Source organism: Prionailurus bengalensis, chromosome A2 (genome assembly GCF_016509475.1).
Source record: "Prionailurus bengalensis isolate Pbe53 chromosome A2, Fcat_Pben_1.1_paternal_pri, whole genome shotgun sequence".
Taxonomy (NCBI): Eukaryota; Metazoa; Chordata; class Mammalia; order Carnivora; family Felidae; genus Prionailurus; species Prionailurus bengalensis.
The window spans coordinates 151,993,042-152,019,761 of record NC_057348.1 but is presented as its reverse complement, the minus strand read 5'-3'; the positions used below and the strand labels follow the sequence as shown (position 1 = coordinate 152,019,761).

At 41.6% G+C, this 26,720-nt stretch overlaps 1 protein-coding gene across 3 annotated transcripts in view; it reads left to right on the top strand.

Moving 5' to 3' along the window:
* Positions 1-26,720, top strand: part of DGKI (diacylglycerol kinase iota) — a 449,833-nt gene that overhangs the window by 406,106 nt on the left and 17,007 nt on the right. For all 3 annotated transcript variants that reach the window (XM_043589661.1, XM_043589660.1, XM_043589662.1), the window contains 2 exons: positions 19,215-19,252; positions 22,684-22,804. In XM_043589661.1, coding sequence (XP_043445596.1) covers positions 19,215-19,252; positions 22,684-22,804 — 159 coding nt within the window. The remainder of the gene's footprint in view (positions 1-19,214; positions 19,253-22,683; positions 22,805-26,720) is intronic.

The following is a 26,720-nucleotide window of genomic DNA, read 5'->3' as shown; positions in this document are numbered from 1 at the left end:
TAATTTTTTATATTTTTAATATTGTTTGTGCCACCTTCTCTCTTTTGTGTCTCTCCCCCCATGCCCCACAAAGCCTTGGAACTCTCTCTTTTTTTTCAAGAAACTTTTTTAAGTTCATTGGTCCTCTGTATTATGTATTTGTTTTCTGTTTCAATGGTTGCTTATCTTTAGAATTTCCTTTATTCTAATCATTTGACTCATTTTTATTATTTATTCTACTTTTTTCTAACATAGAAAATTTAAGTATAGACGTTACCTGAATGCTTTTTTTTCTCTTTATATCTCCTTCTGGAATCTGTTTGGATGTATTGTAGACCTTTTCACGCCATCCAGTATGTGTCCCACTCTCTTCTATATGTTACTTCCTCTCGTTTTTGTGGAGTGCATCCTGGATAATTTCTTCAAAGTCATTTTCTTATTTTTTACTAATTTATATTTATGTGTTTTCGATTATTCTTTAAGCCACTCATTTCCTTGGACCTTTTTGCATGAGAATTCTTTAAGTCCTGCAGAGAGGCTTACCAGTCACCAAAGAAAACTACAAAACTTGGTTGATTTAAATTAAATTCTCCCCTGGTGTGTGTGTGTGTGTGTGCATGCGTGTGTGCGTGCACGCTTGTGTTTCTTCTTTAAGATACGTGGGGAACACAGAGACGTTAATTCAGAGTACATAGTATTCAGTTGATGGCAATAAATTCACTTAAGAGTTTTTTTTTGTTTTTGTTTTTAAGCCCACAGAGCATCAAGTTTTCTTGTTAAATCCTTTATAGACTTTATTTATTATTCATTCTATCCTGATTTAGCTCTTCAGGGGCACAAATTTACATGGGGGGGCATCTATTTGGGTGGGTTCCAGGCTTTATCTTGTGTCTCCCATGCCTCACACAGCCTTCAAAGAGTGGCTCAAAATCCTCAGGGTTTGGCAGAAACCTTTAGAAAGTCAGGTAGTTTGGGCACCTGTTCACCAGCTAGGTTCAGTGAATTCATTTTGTTTAATGGATTTTATAGATTCCTAACTGTCTTTCTTAACAGTAGGGAATGTGTGTGTATGATGAGTTTTTAAAGGTACTTTATTTTTGTTGTAAAATAAAACACAATGTATAGCTTAGCACATTATTATCATGGTAACACCCTCATACCCATCACACAGGCCAGAAAATGGCATTCCTTCCAGATGTCTCCATCCTCGTTGCATCTCTCCAGGCCTCTAAAAATAACTACTGTCTTGACTTCTATAGTATTTTTTGCATATCTATAAAATCTTATCAATCACTCTGTTTTATCTAGCACACTGTAGATACTATAGTTTAATCTTGCCCCATTTAAAAATATATAGTATGTCTTTTATGTTTCTTTTAAGTACACATTCTCCATCTATCCCTTTCTTTTACTTAGAATTCATTTGTGAAATGCACAGGCCATTTGAACTACACACTTGCGCACAGGCTGGATTTTGCTGAGGGCTCACTACTGTAAGGAGGCTTGATGAAACTCCAAGATTCGTGATCTCTTTGGCGAGTCTATTGGTTTTCATGTATTCTTTTTTTCAGGGGCAAATGATGTCTGTATTTCACTGTTTTGTTGGTATCCAATACCTAGATTTAGTAATTAAGGTTATAAGATAGTGCCGTTCTAATTCTAGCACTGGAGTTTTTCCAATTCCATCATTTTATAAAGAGCCATGTCATCCCCTCTAGTATTTGATTATTCAGTGAAACAGTGCCATATAGGAAAACAGAATGTTTGTCTGTCCTTTTATTTATGTGGTTATCAAGATAATGAATTGATTCCGTATCACTGTAAAAAATCATCCATTTCCAAAAATCTTTAAAAAATTTTTTTTAATTTGTATTTATTTTTGAGAGAGACACAGTACGCAAGCTGGGGAGGGGCAGAGAGAGAGGGAGACACAGAATCCAAAGCAGGCTGCAGGCTCTGAGTGGTCAGCACAGAGCCCGACGCGGGGCTTGAATCCACAAACCGTGAGACCATGACCTGAGCAGAAGTCGGATGCTTAACCCACTGAGCCACCCAAGCACCTCGATGGTTAATCTTTTATTTTACTCCCACACAATTAGGATTACTGAAAAGAATTAAAACATATTTCCTTGCATTTTTATTGATATGATACAATGGTATTAAGATCATACAGCCACTGCATACTCTTAATATCCTCCTTTAATATTCATTTTTTACTTAGTTGCGAAAGTAATTAATGCCCAGCATGAATCATTACGTTGAAGTCTCTCTAGTTATGTTAATTGTCTGAACCATATTTTCTGCTAGATCCCTTAGGAAAAATCTCCTGAAAACAGTATTTTTTAGAGTTGTTTCATGTAATAGCTTGTCTGGGTCTTTTATCCTTAAAAATTAGTTGTGCTTCATACAAGCTCATTGTGTGACATGTTCTTTCCTTGATATTTTAATTTTTCCATTTTCTCCTGGCATAAAGCATTGCTGTTAAAGTCTAATGATGATATTCTTCTTATTGTCTAATATTGTCTAATACTGTCAATATTTTTCTTTAATGTCCTGTACCTTTATGAAATTACACCTTGGTGTAGATCACTTTGAGACATTAATGTTCTCAGATACATGATTCATTTTTTAAATTTCAGAACAGTATTCTTTTTTTTAACATTTTATTTTTTTAAGTTTATTTATTTCGAGAGAGAGCAAGTGAGCACAAGTCAGGAGGGGCAGAGAGAGAGAGAGATGGAATCCCAGACAGGCTCTGCACTGCCAACGTGGAGTCCAGTGGGGGACTTGAACTCATGAACTGTGAGATCATGACCTGAGCCAAAACCACAATCCAGATACTTGACTGACCGAGCCACCCAGGCATCCCCAGAACAGTGTTCTTGAATTAAGTGTTTATATTTGTTCTATTCTCTTGCTTTGGTTTTCTTCTTCAGGAACTCATTTTACATGTTTGATCTTCACCTGTCTTTAACATTGGCCATTTTTCTCACTTTCTTTTTACCCCTTTCCTTATTTCTTATGGCTTTTTTTTTATTTGTATCTTCTACTTTTCTTAAAGCTTTATTGGTTGAATTTATTTGTTCTTGTGTTTCTTTTAGTTTGCCTTGATTGGAAAATGATTTTCTTTTATTTCTAGTTCTTTGTTATCATCTCATTTCTGAATTATTGTAGTTCTGACTCATGCCATTCTTAATATTGTGTGTCACTTTACTAATGCCTTTAAGCTTATTTGAGACAGTATGCTACTCTTTTTTTGTGGGAGGTTTTTGTGGTACACTTTCATTGCCTACAGGAATGTTATTCTGTTCTTTGTTCTTTTTTTCCCTAAAATAACTTCATATGAGATTTTACCTTTTTCTTTGCTATTTTTATATGAAATGCACTTTTTCTGAATTTTGGAGAGAAAAATAAGTTCAGTTAGCTATTCTCATTTCAGCGGGCTCTTTGTTGGTTTTGTGCACTGCTGAAAATGTGGTAGCTTGCTTTCTCAGACTTCCTGGTTTTGATCAGTGTCCTTATTTTTATCCAGACCTCTTCCTGTTAGCCCTACTCAGCTCAATGTGTGTTCTACTCAAAAAGTCATCCTCAGACTGGGTCCTGTCTTGAAGGGGTGTCCTGGGTGGTTAGCATTAAGAGTTAACAGGAGCTACAACCTTCTAGGTATTTCAGTTTTTACTGGGGGGCTCTCGCACTAATTTGCCAAGGGAATGGGAAAATCTCGTAAGGCTGTTCTCCTGCTGTCACCCTCTGCTTTTCAGGGACCGCCTGTTGGCTCTTGGTGGCGTTCTTGCCATTGGGTACACCAGCCGTCCACTGCTTCCCTACACTCTCCCAGTGCAGACAGTGGTAGAAGGCAGGGCCTTCTCTGGCAATGGCTTCTCCCCAGCTGTTTGTAATCTCGAAGTTTATAAGGATACCTTGTTACCTTGTTTTAAGTATGGACCATGTGTTTTGGTTCTTTCACCCACTTTCTTTTTCTCTGTGGAGGTTCAGATATGTATAATGGAGGGCACTTGAGGTGAGCGCTGGGCTTTGAATGTAAGTGATGAATCACTAAATTCCACACCTAAAACTAATATGACACTGTATGTTAATTAACTGCAATTTAAATAAAAACTTGGGGGGTGGGGGCAAAAACCCAAAACAACAAGAAAGAAGTATTCAAAAAGTGGGCTGTGACTATTACCATCATCTTCCCATATTTCCAGATTTTTAAAAATCCATTATTTTAGCCTAACTTGTTAGGGAAAGTTAGTGTCTATGATTCTTCTTACTATCAAAAAGAGAACCCTTTATTCATCTTTATTCAAATAAAAGTTAAACTTCTGGAAGGTTCTATGTGTTTTTACATTTCTGCTATCTCCTGAAATTGAAAAATTGAAATGGGAATAGTTGAGTTTGAGAAACTGAGGATGGAGGGATTAATGGTTTGGGTCCTTGTATTTTAGCAAAATAATTTCAACTACTCCTTGGAATTATTTGGAATAATATATTCTTAAATGTACTTAAAACCTTAAAAAGGTCCGTGTTGATTAAAACTTAATCGGTGCCAGGCATTGTCCTACGGTGTGTTCTGTTGAAGTTAAGTAGTTTCTTCACGGTCACAGCACATTGTTACATACCGAACCGACCACTACAGATGTTTTACATATGTTGAATCTACAAAACAATCCTAGCAATACTACTAGCCCTCCCATTTTACAGGTGAGGAAACTAAGGCACAAACCTTTTAGCTGACTTGTCCAAGGTCCCATGCACAGGTAGGAAGGGTTAGAATTTGGATTTACACTCAGGTAATCTAGATCCCATTCTTAGCCACTCCTCCATACTGTCCCTCCATAGCATTGCTAAAGGTTGAACTCATGTAGTAGGAAATCTTGACTCTTTTGGTTGAATGGAGGTCTCCTAATTATTGGGCAGTAGTTCATCATTCAAAATGAGGTATGTATATTTTTTCGTATCAGTGACCAGTACCCTTGACACAGAACAATTCAAAGATGTGTTGTTGATCCCGCTTCTCCTATCCTCATATTTCATCATCAAGGAAACAGGGATCTAATATCCTGTCAGTAGCCTCCATTTGTAAAAAAGGTAGAATTCTCGATAGGTAGCTATTTCCTTAAGTAAATATCACAACAGGTAGACAATAAGACGACCAGAATGGTAGAGTAGATTAAGAAAGTTAGATGTTTTTCCTTTAATTTTCTATAAGCTGTTAATTAGTAAAATGTGGTGAGTAAACTCGGCTGATCATACAGATGGAAACCTCACAGATCTTTAATTGCCTCACTGGGAAGGGTTTTCAACGTTGGCCATCACAGTATGCCACTTTGCAATGACTTTGGACTAGCTAATGCAAAGTTGCTAGAGTGTTCTTTTTTGCCCCATATTCTGTTTCTGGCTATGGAATCCCCCATTGGCTTTTTAATTAGATTCAAACATTTCAGTGCTTACTTTCGAGGCCCTTTCTTAGCCTGGTTTAGCTCATGTTGCTTTAGTGAATTATTTCTACTCCCCAGCTTGTGGGCCCCTCTCCAGGTTCATCTCCTTTGTATTCACCCAGCCATATGGTCTGTATCACCTCCTACCACCTCTCTGGCAGACCACCTTCGCTGTCTTTCATTCAAGTCCCTCCTTGGTCCTCATTAATTCTTGCGTGTTGGAACCACCTGCATAGATTCTAAGGACAAACAATGATGAATTTTCCTGACAACTCAAATGCCTCCAATTTCTCCTTCCCTATTCACTTACTGTTTTTTTGAGCGTATTCCAAATTTTTTCCCCATGGGTGGTGTTGCCCTTCTTATTTGACTATGAACCCAGTGAATAGAGATGTTGCCCCGTTCGATGCTGTTCCCTGGCACAGAATTGATTTTCTCTATACAAGTCTCACTGTTACATTTGCTGCCGTGTATGGTGTTGGCAAACAGAAACTTTCAGTACACATCTTTGAATTCCGTTGTAGCCTCATTAACATTGTTCCTGTTAGTCCTGGAAGGTAGGTTAGTCCTGGACCTTTTCCAAAGAAATTCAGTTGGTAATGTGCTGAAAAAATGGCCTTTTATGGTGGTCTCACTGGGTGCTCCCTAAGGACTGTGTGAAAGCAAAGGAATAAAAATGACAGCATGCTTTTCTTTGGCTAGCCTTCTTTCACATCTCATAGGAAAACAGACCATCGCTGCTGATGAAAAAACAAAATAAAACAGAACAAGCAAACAAAACAAAACAAAAACCCCTGGGCTTTCCAAAATCAGGTTATATCGCTTTCTATGTGTCCTGACCCTGCTCTTTTCTCTCCACCCCCTTTGTTAAATCTCACTATTGATTGTAACCATATCATCCTTTGATCCTTCTGGTTTCTTTGGAATGCTTTGTTGGGGATCATTATCTAATTATCTTTTGAAGCCCTGTTATAGCTGAGTGTATGTTGAGAGGGAAGGGTGCTCTTTACTGAGATTCACTTACAACTTGGCTCGACGTTCTCTGGCCTCAGAGAATATGTTAAGCATTTAAAACATTGCCAAATAAGAAAGTAACAGGAGGGGCGCCTGTGTGTCTGGGTCGTTTAAACGCCTGACTCTTCATTTCGGCTCAGGTCATGATCTCACGGTTGGTGAGTTCAAGCCCCGCATTGGGCTCTGTGCTGACAGCAGAGAGGAAGAGCCTGCTTGGGGTTCTCTCTCTGTCTCTCTCTCTCTCTCTGCCCCTCACCCACTCTCTCTTTCTCTCTCAAAATAAATAAATAAGAAAGTAACGAGAGAGTTAGGAAGGGAGGAGGCTAACCTGGTTGGCTGGTAAGTGGACGGTTCAGAAGAGGTCACCATGTGTCACGGCTCCTCTGGCAGCAGATGAAGCCATCACAGGTTCCGTTCCTGCAGATCTGTCACTTATCCTACAGGTAAGTGTGTGAAAGGGAATGGAAAGTGCCCGATTTGGCCTCTATGTCATCACCTGTAAGAGCAGAAATGAAAAATCAAATTGTGCTAACTTTTTTAAAGTTTACTGGGTTGATTTATGCTTTTTACTGTATGAAATGGTAGGATCTGAGCTATGTTAACACCCATGTCTCCAAGGGGCCAGGCAGGTACACTGATAGCTACCATAGTCCTTATTTGAAGATCATTGTTACTCCATTTGTCTGTCGTCTACTTGACTACAAACCCCAATATCCAATGAACGCCTGTCCCCCAGTAAGCTCCACCTAAAGCTTATTTTTCCTTTTGATGACTTCCTCCTGCAAATAATGACATGGGTGCTGGTGACTCGTTTCCCTTAATGACGGTCTGGGCCTAAGCATCTCTTACCATGATTACCGGTTGCAAAATACTAGAACACACTGTCACTTTTTCAGTTGGTCCCTGGAAGATTAGCCCTGGATATTTTACGGTATGTTCCATACTGGAATGTTCCAGTTGGAAGCATTTTTTTTCTGCGTGAATTTCTGTTTGCCCAGGCTGTCTACTCTAGCTCCTTAGGCCTGTGCTGTCCTGCATAGAGTTGTGGACATAGCCGTCAGTCCGGCTTGTTTTCAAGATCATGAAGTCAACTAAATGCTGCCTTATTTTGCCAGACTTCTGAATCAGTCCTCATTTTCTGGGTCCACTTTGGGTGCCCTGCATGTCAGGGTACGACTTTCTTATCCCCGTGCGGCTGTCCTTCCATCAACATGACTCCACATGGGGCCTCTCCGTGGTTCATTACTACCCACTCCCTTCCCCTACCGCTGCAACCTTCCTTTCTGTAGCATCCCTCATCAGAGCCAGAGAAGCATAGGGCCTGGAGACACTAAAACTGCATTCCTGGCTGACCAGGGAGAAGATGGGAAGAGAGGACCTTGTTTTACCACCTGATGACTAAGGGAGGCAGTGTAGTGCCTCGTCCTACATATCAGTGTTTCCCATGCTAGGTTTCCATCCTGGCGTTGCTGTGTATTAGCCCTGTGGCCTCCAGCGAATGACTTAACCTCACTAAACCTCGGTTTTTCATCTTTAAACGGGGTGCTGACAGTGACAGGACCTATCTAGTACATGTATATTGAGGATTAAATTAGATAATATTAGCTCGATGCCTAGCACAGAGTTTGCTTGCAAGAAAGGGACAGAGCGGGAGAGTAGACGTGCAAGGGAGGGCAAGAGAAGTGATCAAACAACCAAAATGGGAACGGCTCTTTCTATAAGTAGACCTGCAATGTCCTACTTGTGGCATGGACTTGAGATACTATCCAAGCCTGTCATTTTCTAGATTTGCTGGCACTAAACATGTCCTTCAAGTTATAACCCGGTGGGCAAAGAGTGTATCCCTCCTCCACTTGAGCGTGGGTGGTAGCATCGGGCAAGGACAGGAGCCTTTCTCAGAGTGGGGAGACCAGGCCTGGCCCTGGCTGCACTCTCTACTGGGTGGGGAGCTTGGGCAGATCATTTCCTTCGGGCTCGGTCTCTTCAGAGAGCAGGCTGAGGTGGCTGATATCTGAGGCTTCTTCTGTTCTCTGGACCCAGGCCTCTGAGGCAGACGAGAATACTGGGCAATTGAGATCACGCGAGAAAAAACCCAAAATGTCACCTTCGGTTTGGGAAGGGTCTTTAGGAGACACCGATGTCCTGCTTTCCACGGGGCGTGCATATGGATTCCTGCAGATGGGTGCCAGTCTGTTAACATTCCTGCTCGTGATGACACAAGGCACTTTATTTCCACACCTCACCAGGTACTCGCCTTCTGAAAAGAAAGGAAATCAACTTTATGAGTGCATAAATGCCGCAGGCAGCTTTCACACTGGTAGCTTTCTTTAGCAAGGTAACAAAATACATTACTATTTAATTATGCAGCTTCCAGCTTTTCTCCTGACAAAGCAACGCCCCCGGTGCTTATTGAAAAGGGGATTTGTAATCAGCCAAAATCCACTCAGTTTTGCTCAGTCTCATGACATTTCCATCCCCTCTTGCACCCTACCAAGTAAAGGCAATTTTTCAGCCGTTGCCAAAAAGTTAGAGGTGGTGTTTTATAAGACCACAAAAAAGTCATTGAAACCATACTCTTTGTGTAGCTGTTTGTTCCGTTCCTCTGACCATGTGCCTCACTGGGCCCCATGTCTTCCCCAGCTAACTCTGTGGGCTCCTTCTCATTCCCAGAAATCCTGGCTCACCCAGAGATGTTCCTTGGGCATCTGATTTCCCAGCGATCTTTCTAGTTAAGCTCCTTTTATATTTGAGGGAGAGAGTGATAGTCTTGGCCCATGTTGTATTCTGAAAATGGAGTTGGTGAGTGATTTTCGGTGACATTAAAAAAAAAGTTTTTGGACTCACATTACTCTCTGAATCTTGGAAGCTGTTCTCCTGGGATGCCCTTTTCACTCCCTTCCCGACTCCTTTCCCCCTACCCCCGTTTCAGACATCCCACTTTATCAAGTGAAGCCCCCTACTCCTTGTCCCCCCATGCCTCTACACCAGCTGGTCTTTTCCACAGAAAACTCCCCACCCATATTTTCTGCCAATGCAGATCTTCCCTTTTTGGACAATTTCTTACAACCTCCCTAGGAAATGGTTCCATGCACCACTCTCTTTCCCTAGCAGTCAGGGGCTACATGTGGATATGTAAGTACACATGTGTTACTTTATAGATACTCTTTAATTCCTTAAGAATATGCGAGTTCCTAAGAAGAATGAAGGTTTTGTTTTGATTTCTCTTCACAGCAACTGGACAGTAAAATCTGCTCTTGAGTGGATATCCTTGAAGATTTGCTCATATACTGAAACCTATTCTATTTTGTATCTTCCAGGCAAGCTTCGACACTAACCTTTTTCTTTAGAATTCTTGCTTTTAAGCTGTGATTCCGCCTTAGTCAACTTAACACAATGTCGAAGTGAAAGTTAAAACTCATGTTTCACTTCTCTGAAATGAAATGCTTAATTTTTCTATGTTTTCAATTAGTATCTGTCCTATGCCAATATGGGGAAGGTTCAAAATTAGCCTTTTATTATAACCTAGTTACAAGTACAGATTGTCTGCATTTACAGTTACAAGTGAGAGCAGGCTCTAGAAACTATCTTTTAAAAAAAATTGTACACATTTGCTTTGTGTGCATTTGTTGCTCTATGTCCCTGAAAGTGACCTTTGTTGTGTTAACGCCTCCCTGGTTACTTGTGTTTCGGTGAGGAGGGTTTTGGCTACACCCGTTCTTAGTTCAACAGGCCTTCATCATACAGAGTGGCCAGTGACCTGGCAGGCATTGATAAGGCACTTACTGAGCATCCCGATGACCGGATGACCCATAAACCCATCATCTTTATGAGCTCCTGAGCACACTCATTTGTACTTGGATCCTGGCCTTAAACACCATTTCCCAGACGCAGTCTTGATGTTTGGGTAAAACCAGTAACCATCCATTGCTTCCAGGCCACATCGCATCTGCTTGCAGCTATCACTGAATGAAATATGAAGGCCGCTTTTCAACCTGAGTTCCTTTTAGAGATCCTGAAGGACACGGCTAGAGTACATCAGATGAGTTCAAGGAGACCTATCACAGGAGGAAGGGGGCCCCACGCTGAGAGGCGGGATGAAGCCAAGGTTCTGAGGCTGTCTCTGAGGTCCTCGGGGAAAGTCATTATGAGCCGAGTCCAGTGGCCATGCTGCTTCTACTTAGCACCTTCCACTCACCTGTGAGGCGAACAAGGCCCTTATTTATTAGTTCTTCCATTTCTCATAGTCTCTTAGGAAGATAGCTTTACCATCCAGATGCTGGGAAAGCAAAAATAAAGTTCATCATTCTAAGTCAAATTCTCTGGGCATTCTAGAGATGGAATACTTCTGGAGAATACTGAAACAGTCCGAATGTACTGAGAACTTTAATATCTGTTACTTTATTCAAATGTTAAGGAGGAGAAACAGTGTTATTGTATGCTATGATTATTTGAGGTTCATGAATTTACTAAGGTGTAACCAGATTAAAACCCTTTGTGTATGTATGAAAAACCTTCCCTGTTGGTGGAAGCTTAATATTTATGGAACAAAAATGGTTGATGGGATTCTGTAATATTAATACTAAAAAGGAATTTCTATTTTTCTAGATTTAAGGGCAGTTAGGTATGACTTTAGAAGGTGGTACTATATATTTTTCTAAATGCTTGTTTATTTTTGAGAGAGAAAGAGAGCACGAGTAGGAAGGAGCAGAGAGAGGGAGAGAGAGAATCCCAAGCAGGTCCTGTGCTGCCAACCCAGAGACTGACGTGGGGCCCCATCTCATGGCTGAGAGAGATCAGGACCTGAGCCAAAATCAGGAGTTGGGTGCTTAAGCAACTGAGCCACCCAGGCACGCTGGTACCCTGTTTTTTAAAGTGTTGGCCACTACATCCAAAGATGGTAATATTAATATATTATCACTAGAAAAAACATTAAATTTGAGTTGCATAGATTCTCGAAAGATATTTTCAGGAACCTCTCTCATCCCCCCTGGGACTGTTGGCACATAACCTACGATGTTGTGGAAGACTGAGGAAGACCTATGAACTTGTCTTCTCTAACCCAGGACTCAAAGCTAAATCACCCATGAAATTTCTCTTAACATTGATCTAAGGTTTACCACTGATGTTCTAGGAAATAATTATTGCTTGGTATAGGGCTCTAATTTGACCCATAAGATGAATATTTATGATTTATTGAGATACTTACAATGCTGTTTCGCTGCATCTAATAAACACTAGATACCTAAAGAGATTAGATTAGATTAGGTGCCTAAAAAGACATGAAAATATTTTCAACTCCAAAACCAACTGCCAGGTGTAGCAGGAGCCAATAAAGTGGGTTTTCCTCCACTCCTTACAATGTCTTCCTTGATTCAGAGTTTGAAGATTGAATGATAGCTCAATCACTAGACCACAAGTATCAACCGAGTATTTATTAAGCCTTCATGTATTTCTCGTGCTATAGTTTTTATTGAAAGACAGAATATAGATAAAATAAAAAGGAGCAAAGTTAAAATGCAGTCCCTGTGCTCGTGGCTTAAGTGCAGAGATGGGGCTTTCACACGTGAGACAACCAGAGAACAATTTCGCAACCACAGGTAAACAAATGGGGTGTTTGGGAGAGACATCTGGTCCCCACACTGTTTGTAGCTAATTCCAGGGGAGAAATAAGAGAAATGGAACGAACTGCTTCTAAAGGGAGCACGTCCTGGTCCTCTGGCAGCAAGGTGGAAGTTTTCTGCCAGGAGGGAACACTGGATAGGGGGCTGTTTGTTTTTTCTCCAAACAGGAAACTCCTTCCATGCCAATGGTATCTTCAAAAAGATTGCTGCAGCAGATGGAAAGAACCCCTATGCATTCATGCATTCGATTAGCAGGGACTAATTCAATCTGAGGATTAACTCTGTCATTAGAGAGAAACAAAACCTATTTATGTCTCCCATCTATGGTTACACCCTCTGAGCGCCGTTGGCACAGGTGGTGGTTGAATGTTAGACCACTGTAGCATTTATTGGTCTTCAGATGCTGCTGATGGATGAATCCCAATGATGAGGAGATATCTGAAGTGTGTGTGCTCTGATCCCTCCACTCCATTTCTCGGCAGTGGGGGAGAAGATAGTAGATCGGGTGTGAAGGACATGGGACTAGAGTTTGGTGAGTGATTGCTTGCTTGGCTGGAGGAGAAAGAGGAGGAGGCACAGTGTTTTTTCTTACATCTGATTAGTAAAGAGAAGTTCGGGGTAAAGTCTACTTTAGATGGAATTCTTAATTCAACTCAACAAACATCTGTTGTCTGCATCATCTTCTACTTGCCTTTCTTCCTCCCACTCCTAAAAGCTGACCCTTCAGATAAGCAGTTGTCAACCTTTTGTATTTTTGAATGACACTGTATGCAAAATACATTCCCATGGGTGACTCCGGTAAGAAAACTGTTGTTCATGGCCATTTCCCAATGCTGACTAAAAATCAACATCAACCCTCTTACTCAAAGTATGTCACAGTGCAAGTGTATGATGGGACAGACTGGATTTTCCAAAAACAGCCACAGCATGATCTCCCATCCCACACATTCTTCTTGCAATATGACTTTGACATTCTTTTCATTGAGATGTGGGGTCTGTGTTTTCTTGAATATGGACCAACTTAGGACTGTAGGAGCAGAAGTGACTCCATGTGATTTCCAAGACAAGGTGACTTCCACTAGGCTTTCTTGGGGTGGTTGCTTTTGAAACCCAGTCACCATTTCAGAAGGAAGTTCAAACGGCTCACAGAATGTCATGCACAAGGAACTAAAACTCCCAGCTGAAACCAGCACCCAGTTATCAGTACTATGTAGTCGTCTTGAAAGTAGATCTTTGAGGTTTCCATGGAGCTGCCCCACCTGATGTCAGGTGGAGAGGAGACAAACTTTCGGCTGACCCCGATCCCAATTGCAGATTTTTGAACAAAACAAATAATTGTTCTGTTTGAAGCCACTTTGTTTTGGGATGGTTTGATGTACAGTAACACCTGATCCCAGATTTGTGTATCATTCTAAGAATAATCTTGGATTTGTTCCAGGATATTAAAAACCCTCTGTATTTTAGCTATTAACAAATGACTTGGCACATAGCTGATTATCAATTGTCAAAACCGCCTCTAGGCTTATATTAAAATGCAGAGGTCTTTTGCAACATCTAATTCCTCCTTTCTCTCACTTCATCTTGTTCGGTATGACTATGTAAAATAATACTAATTAGAGTCATTCTCATGAGCTGCTTCTCACTTATGCCAAATTACTATAATTCCCAGTAGTTATCCATACCATTAAATAAGTGTTAGCTACCTTTGCTGTATTTGATGATTATGCTGAGTTCCATTTTGGGGAGCTAAGCCTTCACAGTTTGTTACTCATGTACCATGACTGACTGCTTACAAAGTAGAAAAATTGGACAGAATGCTTCTAATAAGGAAAATACGGGGAAAGCTCTGCAGAAATATATATCTCAAAGAAATAGACTCTTGGGCAGCTGACAGTGCAACCTCTCTGGTAGCTAAGCAGTAGGTCACTTTGAATAAAGGAGAAGTAGGAAGATGCCCATCGTCTTCCGAATAACAGAATGGTGAACGCAACATCTGCCATGGTGCCCTCAGGGTCTCCCTCGGCATAAGAAGAGGTGGGCCTTAAAGCCATAAATTGACTTCATTTTCCATGTGACGCATTCATGAAACTTTTATTGGAGGTTGTTTCTATTTTTTCCCACCTTGCTCCAGGTTAAAGGGGTAACAGCATGGTGGAAGGAATTCTAACATGGATCATACACAATAATGTTAAAGAAAATATAAAAGAAACAAAGAAAAAAAATAAGAGTCCCTTTGTCAGCTGGATTGCTAGCTATCTGTCTGACCTTGGAAAAGTGTGGTTACCTCTCAAGCCCCAGTTTTCTCATCTGTGAAATGAGAGGGTTAGGGTGGGGTCAGAAATAGCCCTGGAATGTAGACTATGTCCATTTCTGAAGGAATAGTTCTAGGATATGCTACTTGCATTGCAGATGAAATATTGAGGAGTAAAAAGTGTGCAGAAGTTGGCAAAGCCTTATATATGTTTATACTTTCAGTGCATCAACTGGTTTCTCTCCCAACCCAAGGACAAGCTACTCTTTGTTCAACATCTGTTGTTTGTACTTTTAATTTTTTTCTTCAACAGTTTTTTAAAAACAGATTTAAGTGACTGCTATCATTAGTAGGTGACAAACTGTCTTGTAATAGAATATTAATTTAAGAACTGAGAAATAACATGAAAGATAAAAGTTTTTAAATAGACATAAGTGTTCAGAGTTGAAACTATATGATGTAGTTATTTGATTTATTGAGAACTACATGCACAAGGCTTTGCCAAGTCCTGCATGCTTTTTATTAAATATTTTCGTTGGCATAGCAAAAGCCACAACCTTAAACTATCCCTTTGGAAGTAGTCATATGCCAAACTCTACAGCTGTAATTGGCCTTCTGTAATCTTACCTTCTCCTTTCATAGGTGAGAAACGGTTCTTTTTCTGTATAATGAGGTCAAAAACATTCAGTGTTCCATGGTGTTCTACAAAGAAGATCATAACAGTCAGATCCTCTGTTCCTTGAGCTTATTTGCAGAGTCTCAAAAAGAACTGATTTTATTTCATTTTTCTAATGAGAAAACTGAAGTTTGGTAAACTGTAACTTGCCCAAGTTTACAGCTAGTTAATCGTGCTCACAGGGCTTAAATTCAGGCATCCTGAATCAGTTCCCGTATATGTCTTCCTAATTTGGACTTCTTGCCAAAACATCAGTTTCTGGCAAGGGGTGGAGTTTGCCTCGCGCAGTGGTATCCCCAGAACCTCAAACAGGGTGTGGCTCTGCAGGGAAGGTGGCCAGCCAGTGACCCCAGGGATTGTTTTCTCCCTGTCCTGATTCCAGTGGATAGCATTGTTCCTTCCATGTGCAGATTTCTGAGGATATCCAGACCCTTGGGAATTGAGACCCAAGACTGAGAAGGAAGACAGGGATTCCTTCCTTGCAATTCTGACTTGTCAGTTCCAGTTTTCTGTCTTATGATGTTTATTGGATAGCAGTTTACTGGAAGGGGTAGCACTGAAGGAAAAAGCAACCACTTCACATAAATTAATGATTCAGTTTCTAAGCTCTAAAAATGACAAACTTCTCAGTTCTCTACTCCCTTACGCTCCTGTCTAACTGTGTAAGTTTATGTGATTTAATTGTCCAGAAAACTTACTATCCATCCATTCAATAACCTTTACCTCCCCCTAGCAATTTGACTTCCCTTCTTTGCATTTGGGAGCATGATTTCCCCAGTTGGGGAGAGTTTGGGAAAAGGCAGGAAGGCGAGCTTAGGGACTGAGAAATAATAAAGAACAATACTATAATCATAACAACTCATTATTTGTTTTTTTAAGCTTGATCTTTCAGAAGGTACAGTCTGGAGTTGGATACTAATAGATGCAAGCTCTCTGTATGCAGAAGAAATCTTAAACAGTAGTGGTCATGGGGAAGGACATTAATCAGGAGAGAGAAGTGAGCCTTGAGCCTAATAATGTTTGCATAATAGCTACCCTTGTGTGTATTGCTTGACTTAAAAATGAATATCCATGCTTTCCATCTCCAGTACAATTGGAAATTATTTGTGGTTATGATTCTCTTACATGATCCTCTACCTGTTCATGGGGACTTTAAGCCAGGAAGCTGCTGAAACCAACAAACATAGCAGTGCTTCTGAATGAGTCTGGGGTAGGCATTTAAAGAGGCTATAATGTGGGCAATCTGTAGAAAATGAGCAGAGAGCAGGTCATAACTCTCTTTCCAGGAGGGGAAGGGTGCGATCAAACTGGCATGGTTGACATTTGTATGCTTTCCTGGCTTACTTTGAACCTTGCAATAGTTTCTCATCACCTGCAGGATAAACCCCAAGTGCCTTATCTTGACAGAAGAGGTGCTCACTGTGGTGATGGTGGGGGGGATCCTTTGGTCTCTGAAGCATCTTATCTGAGACCACTCCTCACCTCAGGGAGGATAATATACAGCGTTTTGCAGCTTCCCTTAGACATCACAACTTAACTTCCATGTCTTTGTTCAGGATCTTCCAAATCCTCTTTGCTCATTAATTCTGCTTACCATGAAGAGTTGGCTTAAACTTCACCTCCTCCAAGAAATCTTTGAACTCTACAGCTAGCCAGTAAGTTTTCCCCCAGCTTCTAATATTTTTCTCTCTTTTCTTTCTTTCCATCGTCCCTTTCTTCCCTTTTCCTTTCTTCCCTTCCTGGTTCTCCTTAAATAGACTTTGTCCTGGGGAATTTCTTTATTGTCTTGATTTATTGCTTGTATGCCCCAAATGTTATTACACAAGTGCTTTAAATTAATGAATTCATTTTTCTTCTTTTCTCTATTTCTCTTTTCTTTTTCTTTGGATTTCTGGGAAATGTTTTAATAAAATCTTGAAAAGAATAGGCTCTATAACTGTTTTTGAAGCTCTGTGTTATTTCAAGCCCTGCATGAACTGCCCCCCCGACTCAGGCAATTGCCCTAACCTTATTCCTATCCTAATATGGAGATTCTACTTCAGTCAGGAGAACATCCTATAGTGTAAAGATCTGAACTGATTTGTTCTTGCAGACTTGTGATTGGCTAATATTTTCTCCTGCTTCTCCCTCCCTGTCCTCTGATACAGGGTTTACATCGTAGGGTTAAGCAGCACCCACTGATTCCTTCATCCATGCCTCTCCTGTCATAGGTGCTGCGTTCACAAGATATGTCTCCTCGACTTCCCATACCAATTTTGCCCTTCCTTTCTAGGCTCCTTCTGCAGTGTCTATCCATATGTCTTCAGATACTTAAGTACAGTCGCAAAAGTACTGAAAATGACCCCTTCTGTTGACATATCTACTTATAAAGCTTTTGTTTTTTGTTTGTTTGTTTGTTTTATCCTTACTATAGACAGATGAGCAGCTATTACTTTCATTTTACAAAAAAGAAAATTGGTTCACAATCATTGACTTGTTAAGCTTACAAGTCTCCTAAGTTAAGTTTAGAATTAGACTCTAATCCAGTGCCCTTTTGCAACACTATAAAGGCTTGATAACCTATGAAGGCTACTTTCTTTCCTTTTCTCCAGGCGTCACAGAGCCTGGGGGAGCTCTGCCTGGGGAGCTCCCAGAGGGCACTGGACAGAGTACTGGACTGGACACTGACCTGCATTATGGCCGCGATTGGGCCACTACTGGCTCTGTGCCCCGAGACAGTCACTTTACTCTGAACTCCAGTGTCCTCATCGATAGCAAGAAGAGTGAGGCATGTGTTTTCTTTGGATTCTTCTGACATTAATTTCCTTTCTGTTTCTATCTCTCTCCCATCTGGCTCCTTTTCTCTCTCTGCCTTCAGTCAGTTCTGCAACTAATCGTTGCACATCAATACCGTACAGAGCATTGTGCTAGGAACCCTTGGGAGATGCTTGCAGCTCATTATGGAAAGGGAAACATTCTTTCCTCTTTCCCATTCTCCTCCTTTTTATGTCTGTCTTTCTGTCTGTGTCCTCCTCGAGTGCTCAAGTGGCCCTCCTTATTTCCATGGGTTTTCATGGTTTCTGCTGTGGTCAAGGGCAGGGCCTTCAGCCCTGGGCCAGTGAATGGGTTTAACCTGCCTGTGGTGCATCCAATCACTCGGGACTGGTAAGTACTCAGTATGAAAACCTGGAGGGCCTTGTCAGTGCTGCTCCAGGGCTCTGTGCATTTGGATGCACAACACAGCATTTTTGGCTAACTCTGTGTGAGAGTAAATGAGAATAAAATGCCACTCTGAGAAATTTAAAATTTAAGTTACTCTCTTCTAAAATTCTATGCCATTCATGCCTTAAAATAATCTTTTTTTTTGAGTAGTTTTAGAATCTAGGTATTTATTTTTCTAAAGGGACCATTTCCAACCTAAGACAAATGTTCCCTTGGGGAATCATTGCTGTCATTAGATGCTCACATCTTCTTGCCCTTGTTAATCAGTTTTCTCTTCTCATTCCCCTTTTGTCTTCCACATAACCTGTATGTACATGCACTTCTAGTTTTGCCCCTAAAGCTACATATTTTTACAATTAGTTTAGGTTTCCTATGACTCTCAGAGTTCTTTCCATTTGAGTTGCCAGTGGATGAGATGCTGACCACATGATCATTTTCCTCGGAACAGAATTCAAGTATACATGTCCCCTCTCTACTACCTTTAGTCTTCTTTATTTCCATAGAAGTGGATAGTTGTTTCTCATTACATAACAAAATTACTAGTAATTTTTGGAACTCCAAGAGGATACAGTAGAAGGAACTGGAAAGAAGGGAGCAAAAAAATCATGGTTAGGCACCTAGCCTGCCTCAGTAGATGAGTTGAGAACATTCATATGGTTTAATCATTTCAGTAATTCTGTAAGATTTAAACTTGATGTTTATGTGGAAACTGGATTCAGAGGGGTTCCATGATCTACCCATTGTTCCACGGCTTGTGAAAGAGCTAAGATCTGAACCTAATCTCTGGGACTCCAAATTTCATGAGGGGGTGTTGAGGTAGACTCTAGAATGTTGGACAGAATGGGTGTCCGGACAGGGAAGGGGTGAAGAGAAGACTTTAGCCTGATGCAAGATTCTTGGTATGCTTCTCTTTCCCTTATTCCTACCCCAAATGTAGACTATTTTGGCAAAATATAGATCCAGCCCTTTGTGGTATTTTGATGAGAGGGTCTTCTACTAATGGGACATCTCTCTTTTGTCTTTCACAGCAATTTTGCAGGCAGTAATAGCTGGTGATCTTATGAAGGTAAGCTATCTTCCTACCAAAATTTTTGGTGATTCTTTAACAACTTTAACCTCATTTCTCACCACATTTTCATGATCTCTCGTATGTCATCTATCATCCATCCCTCTGCGGTGCTAGCCAACTCGAAAGGGGAAGGATGTTCTTTGGGGAACTGGACAGAGAGGGCCAGAGGAGTCTTCATAGCATCTCCACATTTCCTAACACCAAAGGATGTGTGCAGGGGTACTGCTCTGGTTGCCTCCACTCATAACATGGACTGCATGTGCCCAGGATGCAATGCTCACAGTGCCCCAAATTTCCGCTATCTAGGAGCTGATATTTGGAGTGTTAAGGTTTCTTTTTAGACAGGTCTTGAAATGAATGCATTATATGGATAATACCCAGAAATACACTCTCCGGGCCAGAGCCTCCAGCTTCTAACATTATTAGAGTTTTGTCCTTCAGGGATCACAATTAACCAAAAGAAGATGCTTAGTCTGATCTCCTTTGAACATCTTCATTTCTGCGTATATTTTCTTAGTTCAGAGGGAAGGAAGTAGTCACTGCTGCCTCTGGAGTGAATACAGATTCGGGAGTCAGACTGCCCGCGTTCAAATCTTGGCTCTGCCATTCATTGTATGTGTGACTGTATTTAATTCTCTCTGTGCCTCAGTTTCTTCATCTGTAAAACTGAATAATGCTGCCTCTATCCTTTGTCATGAGAATTGAACGTAACGATACACGTAAAGCTCTTAAGACTGTTTTTATTACATAGAAGCGACTCTGAAATGCCAGCTAGTAGTGTTAGTCTGTGTCTTTTTAATAAACATAGTGGAGATGCAAATATTGTTATAAAGTGTGTACAGTCTATAAGTATTCTAAAAGTTGTGTTTAGTTTCATGTCATTTTCAGGCATTGGGACTTAGGACGACCTGCATATCCCTCTGTAACCCACACTGGCTTGATCTGCTCTATAATATTGGCACCTGCGGGAGACAGGGGCTCTACCCGCCAGCCTGTGGAGAAGGGTGCCATTGCGGATTGAGAAACCAAGAGCCTTAAAAGAAAGCTGAGAAGCACTGACCTTGCGTGCAACTTCTTCTGAAGTGCATCTATTGAATAAACTGAGAACCCCTTGTGCGACAGTATGAAGAGGTTATTAATAGGAAACAAACAGTCAGGAGGTCCCAAGCATCCTGATAAACTGCCGTCTTAGGCACATAATCCTGGAAGTGGTGCCTGTGCCACCGTCTGGGTCATAATGTTACCAGCCATTGTCACCCACAAGAGAAAAGTGCTCTCCAAGTGGTGAACCTAGGAGTTTGATGCTGTTGCCCTGCAGTGGATTAAACCAATATTATCCTATACTCCCTGCAAAGCCTTATGTGAGATGCTTTGGGCAGTAAGATGTGATTCCTGCTCTTAAAGAGCTTCTAAGCCACAAATTATTTGCTAAACTACTATATTTGCAATCCTTTTTGATTTTTCCTCTGCTTTTAGCCTAGGCAACATATTTTCCAGGTCCCTGGGTATATAGCCACATTTTTTTCATACTTAATAGAGAACTATTTGAAATATGGGAAATTACTGTATTCAGTGGATTGTCTTATTACCTTCTCTGTTATAATCATTTCCTAAGTGCCTGAGAAGTTACTTAACCTTATTTATTGGGAGATGAAATATAATGACTTAGGGTGTTTCTTTCTCATTCTTTTACATTCTTTCCCTCCCAAGTATTTTTCTTCCCCTTTTCTTTCTTCTTCCCCATCTTCTTCTATGTCTCAATTCCATGCAGAAAGCACAGTACACATTAATTATTAAACTGTGTGTGTGTAAGAGAGAACGTGCACACCAAATAGCAGAGAACAGAAGAACCCAGGAGTTGGCGTGAAGGCTGTTGGGAGTGGTTGCTGTGTAACTCAGCGGCATAAGATACCCATGGACTAACTGAAGGGCCACAGTGTCAAAAACACTACAGAAAGGCACAATCAAGGCAGCTGATGGGTGGGCCTGTGCTTCTCTGTTGAGCCCGAATCCTTTGTGCCTCTGCCTACAAAGAAAGGGAGTATCATTGTAAGACTATCGTCGAGCAGTACTGGACATGTTTACATTCTTTGTGGAAAACCATTAGCTACCTCTTGCTGTCCTGTAGCCTTGTACTTTAGAGATAAAAGTCCCCGTATGTTCTTTACATCCATTCAACTATTCCTTTTTGATCTATTTTCTGGAAAGTCTTCTGTGACTCTTCTTTACCCGTTAATAACCTCCTCATGTTGTTCTCCATTCCTGTGTCTGTCTTTGCACATCGGTCTCCCCCATGGACTGCGAGGTCTTGAGGCCAGTGACGGAGTCCTGTTTATACTTGTTTCCCTGGAATCTGGCACATGGCAGTTCCATGGTTGGATTTGACCGAAATCGTGAATTATGAGTTGACTCTTTGACCTCATGAGATGTTTGATTTTATATATGTGTATATATATATATATATATAATGTGCCATCTAATTCTTTCTCGGTGATAGTTACATTCCTTTTGCTTGGTACCTTCTGGATTATTTTATTCTTATTTTCCCTAAAACTACCCTTTATAAGCTGCAGAAAGACTCTGTGTCCTGCTCTACTGCAGTTTGGAGAACAGAAACCCACTTACACTTTCTATAATGTTCAGTATTTAATGAAATTAGACCATATCCTCACTTCACCACATTATTCTCAGGCTACAAAATCTGTGGGGTTTTTTCTAGTCTGTTCTCACAGGTGTTTTAGGTGTCTACTACTACATTCCCTGAATCCTTTTGGTTCTCACCCTGGGGGTCATCTCTAGCCTTCTTGGGTATGGGTTGGGTGGTTAACAGAAGGCGAGAGGCTGGACGGCAGATCAGGGTGAAGAAGTGAGGCCGTGCAGATGTGTGCCCGTGTCTGCTATGTGCACGTGTGCTGTGACCTCCCGCAGGAAAATGGGAAGCAGCTTCTGGATTTGGTAGCAGGGTTCATTAGAGGTTGAAGAAAAACTGGGGGCGAGGAAAGGCGCTTAGCTACGGGACACCAAGCTATTCCTGTCTGCAGCCTTAATTATCCTTTCACTCAGGAGAGAGCTCAGCCAACAGAGGAAAACGTTTATTCTCTTCGCTGCCCTTCACTCCCTTGGGACAGAGACCAGTGCCCAGAAAAGAAAAAGACATAAAGCAGAAAAGAAATAAGTAACTCAGCATGTTTCAGTTTCCTTGGGCTGTTCAGTGCCCACAGACCCTCTCCCGAGTCAGGTGAGATGCTGGCCATCTATTTGAGTGATAACACAGACCGGGAATGTTACTTCCTCCCTTTGACTTTTCTGTGTCCTCTGCGGCTAGAAACGTTTGTGGTTTGCTCCATCACTCTTCTTTTTATCACCGGTTAACTGTTTTCCTTGTTCCGGACCCTGCCTGAGCTTCTTTTCCTATGTCTCTTTTGCAGCTAATAGAAAGCTATAAAAACGGAGGGAGTCTGCTAATTCAGGGACCAGACCACTGTTCACTCCTTCACCATGCAGCTAAAACCGGCAACGGGGAGATTGTGAAATATATCCTTGACCACGGTGAGTAGGCACAGTGAACCAAGGATCACTTCTCCATGCAATAATTGAATTTTCTAAATTGACTTTCTTCCAGGCTATGTTCAGAATGGTAGAGATGCTCTCCAAATTTTAGCTCACTCCCCCTGCTTATTGGAGGCAGACAGAATTGCAGACCACTGACACATGTCGGTCACCATAATCAAACATTTCATAGAAATAATTTTCATATCAAGGTCTTTGCAGGATATTTTTGAGCTAAGTAAAAAATAAAAGACAAAATCAAATGCCACCTGATGTAATATGCTGTATTGTTTTGTGAAGAGCGTTAAGTTGACTGGTTGGGATGAGGTACCAAATTCGTGGTGATAGCATGATAAGCATGTGTTTTTCTTCCCCCTAGCTTCCTGGCTTCTCTCTCTCTCTCTCTCTCTCTCTCTCGCTCTCTTTTTCCGGTTTGAATCTCATTCATCTATCAAATTAAGCCACATTTCATTCTCTTTGAAAACATCTGGTACTCGTGTGTCTTCTGTGGTTAGGTGATTTCGACATGTAGCATGTACGTTAGCATCTTCCCCTAATGGCCCTTTAAAGGCATAAACACATGTATGGACACCAAATCTTGACCATTACTTTCAGCTTCCCATGTTTATAGTGTCTCTAGGAATACTACACTTGATCTTAGCCAAAAGGCCGAGAAGTGATAGTGTCTCTAGGAATAAAGAGCAGGAGTAAAGGGGAAAAAATCTGCCTGGCTTGGGTGTTTTTGAGGAAGCAGGAGTGGAGTAGCCTCTAGCTCTGCTAGGTATAGGTACACAGAGACCTTGGAAGATTTTCTGTGAGCCCCGGCAGTGACCCTGTGGCATCCAAATTCAGGCCATAAATAGTAAGCATATTAGTAGACATGCACATTTGCACATTACTTTTTGCTCCTCTTTTATTCAGTTCAACACACGTCTTACTCCTTTCAGTCATTCCACAGATGTTTGTGGAGTGCCTAACAGGAACTACCTGTTATAGACCAGTGGACACACACACACACACGCACACGCACGCTCGTGCACGATACAGTCACTAGTTCCAGGCCATTTCCGGCGAAAAAATATAATCATATGCAGACTGAAATTGAAAACAGTTCTATATAGATGGTTTAAGTCCTATTGTAAAGCCACAGGTAGATAACACAGCTGCCATTTGTCACACACTTCTCATATTTCAGATGCTTCTACTAAACATATCCTATGTCGGGATGTGACACATCGATTGTCAGTTACATTTGACACACCTTGTTTTGTCCTCAGTTCCTCCTCACCATGAAGAGTTTCCTTGAAACCTTGGCCCGAGTGATGGTGGAAAGAATGGCTTAGGAAAAAGAAAAGGTGTTTGAAGTCGGATGGTGGTTATTAGAGCATTTCTTGCCCGCTGCACGCTGGGCCTGACAGTCCCAAGCCAGTGTACTTTGGAAAGCCTAGGTGGTTGGCTGTGTTCTCGGTACTGTGTCTGCGGTGTGCGTCTTTTCATCTCCTGTCCCCCTGCCCATTCTACCGCCTGCAATGAAAGCGTTTCTCTTTGGGCAAGACTTACAAAGCAATGGCGGCATGATCTCTGCTTGCCTCCTTCACACGCACACACACACACACACACACACACACACACGCACACACATTCAAAATCATAGGTGTTTTCTCTTCCCCGTAGTGACTTCTCCCAAAGCTAGTGAGAGGCAAAAGCAAATGTTAGAACCCGGCCCCACGGGCAATGAAGCACAGAGCTTCTGTGATTATTTTTGTCTTAATAGAAAAGAGCTCAGGGTTTCTATTGCACAAAATGCAGATGTGCTTTAGATATACAGACTGTCAGTTTGTCTTTAGCTCAAGTGAAGGTGCTCCTGGTTGCTGTCTTCTTGACCATTCGCAATCCTTTCTTACTCGTTTGTCCTTTACCCAATGGGATTGAATGCTTGCTCACATATCTTAAGCTGTTCAATACCCACATCTCCTCTCTGGAGTTAGGTGTGAGACTGGCCATCTGTTTGAATGCTAACATAATTTAGGGTCTCTGTCTCTCTGTCTTCCTCTACCTCTCCTGAAGAGCTAGAATTCCATCTCCACGTCCCCCTCCCCCTCCCCCCCCCCCCCCCCCCCCCCCCCCCGCCAGGGTTCTGGAAACCTCTATCAGTTACCTGTTGGTATCTCACTTGGTCTCACTCAAGAGGCTGCAGGGAACCACACTTGTGACTGAGTCTGTATTGAAGAGGGACTCCCCAACATGTTTGGGGCTCTCAGCTGAGATGGCTGGGATGCCCGGGACACCTGGAGCCTTTCTCTATACCTATCCTTTTATCCCAGGCTTCTTCATGGCATGACAGTCCTAGGGCTCCAGGAAGATGGAAGCTTCCAGACGTCCTGTGGGCAGGCTGGAAAGTTCTGTATCATCTCTGTAGTATTCTGTTCGCTAAAACGGTCACAGGGCTGGCCCTGACTCATGGAGGGGGGAAATGGCCCCCACTGCTCTGTGAGAGGAGCTGCAAATAATTTGTGGCCAGATTTAACCTACCACCTCCCTAACTCTATCTTCTTCAGTTGAAAATGGTGAGCCTACCTTCTCAGTGTCCTGAACTACTGTGTCACCCGGAATCCCCTGGGCCTCTGCTTTTATATGTTCCTTTGGTTCTCAGTCCTAAGGTTGACTAGCAACAATAATTCTTTGAATTTGCAAGTTCTTTAACAACAGTTTCCCCTCTTTTTAGCATAAGCATGACCCATGTAATATTTGGCACATACTTATACCAAAAACAAAAAACCCCTCTCCTCCTTTGCATGTCCCCAGGGGCATGAGATGATATTGGTCTAGACCCATGGATTTTCACTCCCGCACTACTTTTTCCACTGCTTAAATAAGAGGGCCTCTAAGAGCTTTCTGTTTCTAACCCCATCTGTGGACTGGTGCACGCCTACTTTGCCTGGTGTGAAATCAAGCTGGTACTTTCGTTAGTCTCTTCGTGCTGTAACCAAAGCCTGACACCCCAGTACTCAGCTTGTGTCTCTTCCACCCCCAGCACCTCTTGCAAAGCGTGAGTCACACAATACAGCTCTCTCTGTCAAAATGGAAGGACACAAAGCAAAATTAACATAATTTGGGGGGAGGGGGTGTTTATTTTTCCAGGATTTTTTTTGGTTCGATTTTAATAATATGTTTAATAACTATGATAATGAGGGAAAAAAACCCTTGAGATTCCAAACATCTCTACTTGCCTCATGGGCAAGCCATTCCCAAGGTCACGGGAGGCATCTGATACCCTCCCCGCCTCACCAGGATCTCTCATTGGCCGGTACATACCTGAGAGTGAGACTGGAGATACGAAGCACAATCCATCTTTCTGTTGGGAAATAAAATCTCATTATGCCCTCTAGTCCCAGAATCACTGCAATTTTGAAGGATGGTGATTTTTAACCTTTTAGTACCATAGCCAAATAATAGGAACTAAATTGCAGTTGATTTTTATTGAAATTAGTACTAGCCAACCTGATAGGCCTCATCAATTCCATCTCCCTAACCCTGATCTCATTATTTCTCTTTATTCAGGAATACACATGCGAAGTCTTTTGGCATAGCCAGTCTAATCCAGCAGGTTCTTACGAGCTAAGCGCTTCAGCTCAACTGTCTTTATTGTTGCTGTTTGTTTTCGTATCTTTAGGTGCTGATATAATTTCATTAGCCTGTGCATTTTGAAAAACGCATCTCTTTTAAGTTATAGAAACCTCTGTAAATTACAGTGTTCTTGAAGTCAAGGACAAGCACAGGGGAAACATGACCCTTTCTCTTCTCTGTACCCATTACCTTAATGTGATCTCTGTTTAGTGAAATAATCTCTCCTAATTTAACATGATGATGGCTCTAGAATCCCCTTGGTCTGACAAGGAAAATAGCCTTTTCTAAG